Source organism: Glycine soja, chromosome 11 (genome assembly GCF_004193775.1).
Source record: "Glycine soja cultivar W05 chromosome 11, ASM419377v2, whole genome shotgun sequence".
NCBI classification, from domain to species: Eukaryota; Viridiplantae; Streptophyta; class Magnoliopsida; order Fabales; family Fabaceae; genus Glycine; species Glycine soja.
The window spans coordinates 17,967,734-17,974,048 of NC_041012.1; the positions used below are offsets into that span (position 1 = coordinate 17,967,734).

General features: G+C 34.2%; 1 protein-coding gene across 1 annotated transcript; it reads left to right on the top strand.

The window, feature by feature from the left end:
* Positions 1-756: 756 nt before the first annotated feature.
* LOC114372992 (protein MAIN-LIKE 2-like) lies at positions 757-1,796 on the top strand. The gene is made up of 4 exons (XM_028330551.1): positions 757-897; positions 1,000-1,289; positions 1,506-1,620; positions 1,710-1,796. The coding sequence occupies exons 1-4, from the start codon at positions 757-759 to the stop codon at positions 1,794-1,796; spliced, it is 633 nt and encodes a 210-aa protein (XP_028186352.1).
* The last annotated feature ends 4,519 nt before the right edge of the window (positions 1,797-6,315 follow it).

Consider the following 6,315-nt stretch of genomic DNA (forward strand, 5'->3'; position numbering starts at 1 on the left):
ATGGGTTGAAATAAAAAACATTTAAATTATGCTTATAAATATTTTTTGTTTTTGTATATATACTATATTATTTTCAAATATGTTCTGAAATAGTTATAATTTTTTTAAATGTAAATATGTTTTGAAATAGTTTTTTAAATGAAAATATATTATTTTCAAATATGTTCTGAAATACTTATTGTTTTTTTAAATTAAAATATATTATTTTTAAATATGTTCTGAAATAGTTATTGTTTTTGTTAAATGAAAAGATATTATTTTTAAATATGTTCTGAAATAGTTATTGTTTTTTAAATGAAAATGTATGATTTTTAAATATGTTTTGAAATACTTAATGTTTTTTTAAGTATAAATATTGTATTTAGAATGTTGTTTTTAAATATTTAATCTATTTTAATAAAAAAATAGATTATTTTCAATTTTGTTTGTAAATAGTTATTGTTTTATTTTTTAATTATAAATATATTTATAATTATTATATATTAGTTTTATTATGTAATTAATTAATTATAGTGTTTTTTGAAGTTGATTTTAAATATAAAAAAAGTTAATTCACTATATAAATTTTTATGTATGTGCAAATTTGCAGATTATGGTTAGAACTAGAGGTTTAGGTCGTGCCTTAGACAGAGTTATAGGAAGAGCCCTGTGGAGAGAAGATAATCATGATTCAAATGATGCTTTCCAACAACGAAGGCTCACACATCCGCACGTAGGCAATAGGAAGTTGTCGTTGTTGCAGAGGATGCTTCTCACATGGATCATGTAGCTGAAGAGGTCTTTCAACATGTTGAAGAAGTTGGTGTTGATGCGCAGGGTTTTCCAGGTGGGTCGCATGACACATCAATGTTGGTTGCCTATGTTGATCATGTTGCAGTCATTATTTGGAATGGAGAGGTATTTATAGTTTTTAATAAATTATATTTCAATAAGTATTTGTTATTATTGTTAAAATTGTTAAAATTATTTAAATTTTTTAAGGAACGTCCTGAATTGAAGCTATCCTCCCATGGAAGAAAGGTTCAGAAATTTGGGAGGCCTACTATTGAGATTGAAGGGTTAGTCGCTATCACAGGATTAAGTCTTTTGATCGCATGTTCATTGGACACTGGCGATCGGAGACTTATATCGACTTTTGTGGAGAGGTGGCATAAGGAAACGAGCAGTTTCCATCTTCCAATAGGAGAGCTCACCATCACCCTCGATGATATGGCCTCTTTGCTTCAGTTGCCCATCATATGTGCATTCCACAGCTTCAACACTTTTCATGGCGACAAAGCAGTGTTGATGTTAGTGGATTTTCTTGAATTCACTTGAGATGAAGCTAGAGCTGAGACAGTACAGTGTCATGGGGCATACGTACGCCTATCATGGCTACGAGAGATTTATCATAGTAGATGTGAGACCGGACACTGGACTATAGCAGCTTGAGCTTATTTGCTGCATTTGTTAGGTTGCACTCTTTTTGCTAACAAGAGTGCAACACACATGCATTGAGACCTCAGTCAGAGTGTAAGCTATGCATGGAGAGATGCTGTCCTAGTGCATATGTACGATAATTTGAAAGATGCTTGTAAGAACGGCGGCAGACAACTTGTTGGATATATCACACTATTACAGGTAATTTTCAATGATTGTTATTTAATTTTTTTTAATATTTTTTAATTTGTTCATTTGAAATTTTTTTTGTTGTGATCAAATTTGTGTAGTGTTGGATTTATGAGCATTTTCCATCTATTGTTGAGGCTTTTACGGACTCAAACTATGATCAAAGATCACCACGTGCCTGCCACTAGACATCTACAAAGGCATTACCAGCATTGACGTATTGGAAGCGTCTAGATCGACTAATGATTGTTGATGTTGTTGGATGCCTTACGGTGACCACCATGCAGTTCGAGAGTTTGACCTCATTTCATGTTTTTCTGGACACATCTGATGGGGTCCCGTTGTCGTTATACACCGACCAGAGAGGGTGGTGCAGCAATTTAGGTATATTAAGACGATTCCTCCACACTCTCCGGGTTCAAGGTTATCCTTCCAAGATATTGATAACAGATGGATGCATTTCTCTGAGTACCTTGCATCGGTAGGTCAGATTTGTGTTGTGCCTGGACAATGTGCACCAGACTACATCAACTAGTTCTACATGATTTCGCATCCATTTATGACGCCGATACAGCCCGAGGATCCACCCAAACATCTACCTGGCATGCAAGATGAGACATATGTGGAAGCAGATATGCCTGAGTTCCTGATGATGACAATATCTATAGAGGAAGCACATGCACATGCACCTTCTGATGTGGAGCAGCCTAGACATACAATGGTAACATATATATTCATGTTATTTTTAATTTCATTTAATTTAACTACGCAATATGATAATACCTTATCCGTTGTTGTCAATGTCATAAAAGACTTGCCAAGCAATTGCAGAAAGGTTGGAGTGGTTGCTCAACCTAAGGATAATGACTGAAGGCATAGAAGCACACGATATCATGCAAGACTGTCTAATGATCGCTAGGGGTGTCACTGTAGATCACAATGTATATGTGAGGTCGCGACTAAGGTGGTGCACAGATCACGCATGAAGAAGTTTACAATTTTTTAGGAAAATTTTTAGACTATGTTTATCATTTTATTGTATTTGACAATATTTTTGTTTTAGCAATTTTGTTTGAATTTTTTTATGTTACTATTGACAAACATAAATTATTTTACCCTAAAGCGTAACACTAAACTCTAGTTTTCACGTCACAATTGACTCTAACAACGCACGTAAGACTAAACCCTAAGTTAGGGAGTAACCCTAAACATTTAACTTTAACGTAAGGTATAGTACATAATTACATGAATTTCCAGTGAAACAATTAACTTAAATCAACATAGTCTCTTTTGAACATCATCAAATTTATGTATTATTGCATTCTACTAATATATGGAGTTGGTCACTGCTTTGCCTAAGGATGACAATTCCTAGACCATAACAAAGCTAGAGGCGGTAGGAGACAACGGCCTCTTAAATAAACCCATTGCACATGCACAAACAATTTCAAGTTATGATAACACAATTAATTTTATTAATTGAAAAATATAAACATGATGAATCTACCTGAACAAAATGATTGTCAAATACTTTACCAATACATATTACGCGATGCACAGAAGAATCTGTTGGTGGTTGACTTCTAAGCAGAAAAAACGTCATGCTTTGTTGCAAAGACAACGATACAAGGATAACATTATACCTTGATGCAATGACATATCCCATATTGGTTATATCCATCCACTTATCCATAGTAACCTACATGAACTAGCTATATGAATTACATTTATTTAAACTAAATTTAAAACAAAACATAAATTATATACCATGGATAATCCATCAACAAGTAGGGACCTCTTTAATTCCTCAAATCTGTCTATGCCACCAAAGAGGTTGATGTACTCATCAGACCATTTGCCAAGTTCTTTAAGCAAATAGTTGCGCACCAACGACCATGAATCTTCATCCATACCTAATAACGCAACAATTGCACAATATCCACACTTACTGTCAGCTTTCACATCAACAATGTTTTCAATGGAATCATGAATGAACGAATGAAATTGATCCAACATCAGCATAGTCCTTCTTGGAATGGCTTGGTCAGAAGATGATGCACTATGTTTGACTGAAGAATTACTATTTTGCACAGAATGTAAAGCATCAACATACTCCCAGTAAGATGGATCACACTTTGTTGATCTTTGGTGTTTGTTCATCGGTTTCTTCTATGCACCTTTGGTGTTGACCTTTTCTGGAGAAGGACACATAGAGTTTAGATCAGGGTAGGCAATTTCCTGAAGTTTACTCTTTAGAGTTACTTTGCCATAAACATCAAGCTTCTCAAATCGCTTGGATATGGTTTCCATTTCTTCGGTTATGGTCACTTGGGGCTCAGATAACCCTTAGTTTAAAAAACTTAGCCTCCGCCAAAACATATGGATTGTCTCAAGTGGGATGGTACCAAGAACATATTTGGAAAGCTCACATGCATATGGAAGACCATGAGTAGTTCTCATGACACATCCACAACGAGAAAGGTTTTTGCCAGCATAATGTACACGTTCATACTCAGCAGCAATCTAATTTAAAGCATACCTTGATACCATGTCAAGTAGCCTCTTGTATAAGGTAACTTTAAAAACATGTCCAACCACATGTGTACTTGTCTCAAAGGATGCCTTAATTTCAGTGTGTTGCAACATGATCATGGTGTCCATGGTATCCCAAACACTACATAGATCTCCATGGCTATTTTGTAATAGTCTTTTTAAAGCCCAATGAGCAGATTCAACCCTACATTTCAAATACACAAAAAATAATAAACAAATACAATAATTAAAATCCATGAATTCATCAACCCTAATAAAAAAATATGAACATTTTCATACTTGTTTGTTGTTGTGTTTCCTAAGTGCATCATCTTATTTGTCTAGGCTTTAACAATTTTTTCCTTGTGGTTATCCATGTTCCGTTGACATAGTCAACAAACATTGGCCATAGTGAACAAGCAATTTCAAACATCTTAAGGCAATCATCAAACTGATGCTCGGAACGACAATCAACCATACTCTTGTTGGATCAAGTGGCCTCAGAATAATTAAGAAGGGGGAGGTTGAATCAATTATTAATGAACCTTTACTAATTAAAAAACTATCCTTCTTAATGCTACTAGATTCAATTAGGCTTTTACTATAATGTTAAGAAAGTAAAGAACAGAAATAGAAACTTAACCAAAAGTAAAAGCGATAATTAAAGTGCACAGCGGAAATTAAAGAGTGTAGGGAAGAATAAGACAAACATAAGAATTTAATACTGGTTCGGCAACAACCCGTGCCTACATCCAGTCCCCAAGCAACCATTGGTTCTTGAGATTTCTTTCAACCTTGTAAAATCCTTTACAAGCAAAGATCCACAAGGGATGTACCCTCCCTTGTTCTCTTTGAACAACCAAGTGGATGTACCCTCCACTTGAACTGATCCACAAGAGATGTACCTTTTCTTGTTCTCAGTTACAACAATCCAAGTAGATGTACCCTCTACTTGTACCACAAACGATGTACCCTCCAATGTGTTAAGACAAAGTTCTCAGGCAGTTAGTCCTTTGAAACTTTGTAAAGGGGAAACAAAAGATATCTCAGGTGGTTAGTCCTTTGAAATCTTTTGTTTAAGGGAAAGGGAAGAATCAAAAGAATTATCAAACTGTGTCCTTTTGAATTCTTTGAAAAGGGAGAAGGGAGACACAAAAGAATTCAAGCGGTTAGTCCTTTGTTCTTTTGGAAAAGGGAGAAGAGAGACACAAAAAGAATTCAGGCGATTAGTCCTTGTTGAATTTTTTTTGGCAAAGGGAGAAGAGAATGAAAAGATATAGCACACTTTTGTTTTCTGCAGAAGAACAAGGTTTGGAAAAAAGAAAAACTTAGAAAGTTTTTTGGCAAAGAAAGAAGAAGAAAGATGAGAAGCGAAGGTTTCAAGATATCTCAAAAGTTGTTCAAAGAAGTTCAAAAGTTGTAAAAGTTATAGAAATGCAAGTCAAGGTCTTGCTTTTATAGACTCTTCATGTCTAGTCAAGAAAACCATTAAAAGAGTTATACCCTTGAGAAAATCTTGAGAAAACCATTGGAAGAGTTACATCTCTTGACTTTTTATTCAGAACTTGTCACTGGTAATCGATTACCATAACCATGTAATCGATTACACAAAACATTTTATGAAAAGATGTGACTCTTCACAATTGAATTTGAATTTCAACGTTCAGATACACTGGTAATCGATTACCAATATATTGCAATCAATTATATCATTTAAAAACATTTGGAACGTTGCAAATTCAGTTAAAAGCTTTTGAAATCAAACTTTACCACTGGTAATCGATTACAGGTAATTGGTAATCGATTACCAGAGAGTAAATACTCTGGTAACTTAGAAAAATTTGGAAAAACTTTTCTTGTAAAATAAAATTGTGCTATGTTTGGTTTTTGAAAAATCTTTTTCAATACTTCCCTTGCAAAGTCTTGACTTGTTGCTTTTTGGTTTCTTCTCTTGAATCTTGAATTCATCTTCTCTTGAATCTTGATTCTTCTTTATGTCTTTTCTTTAATCTTGATCTTGAACTTGTTGACTCAATCTTGACATCATTTTTTTGGGCTTTTTGTCATCATCAAAACTACTTGAATCATACTTGATTCATCATCATGAAGCTTGCTTCTACAACTCCCTCAGGCATCCATGACATACTCCCATGCATTTTTTTGACCAATTAGGGA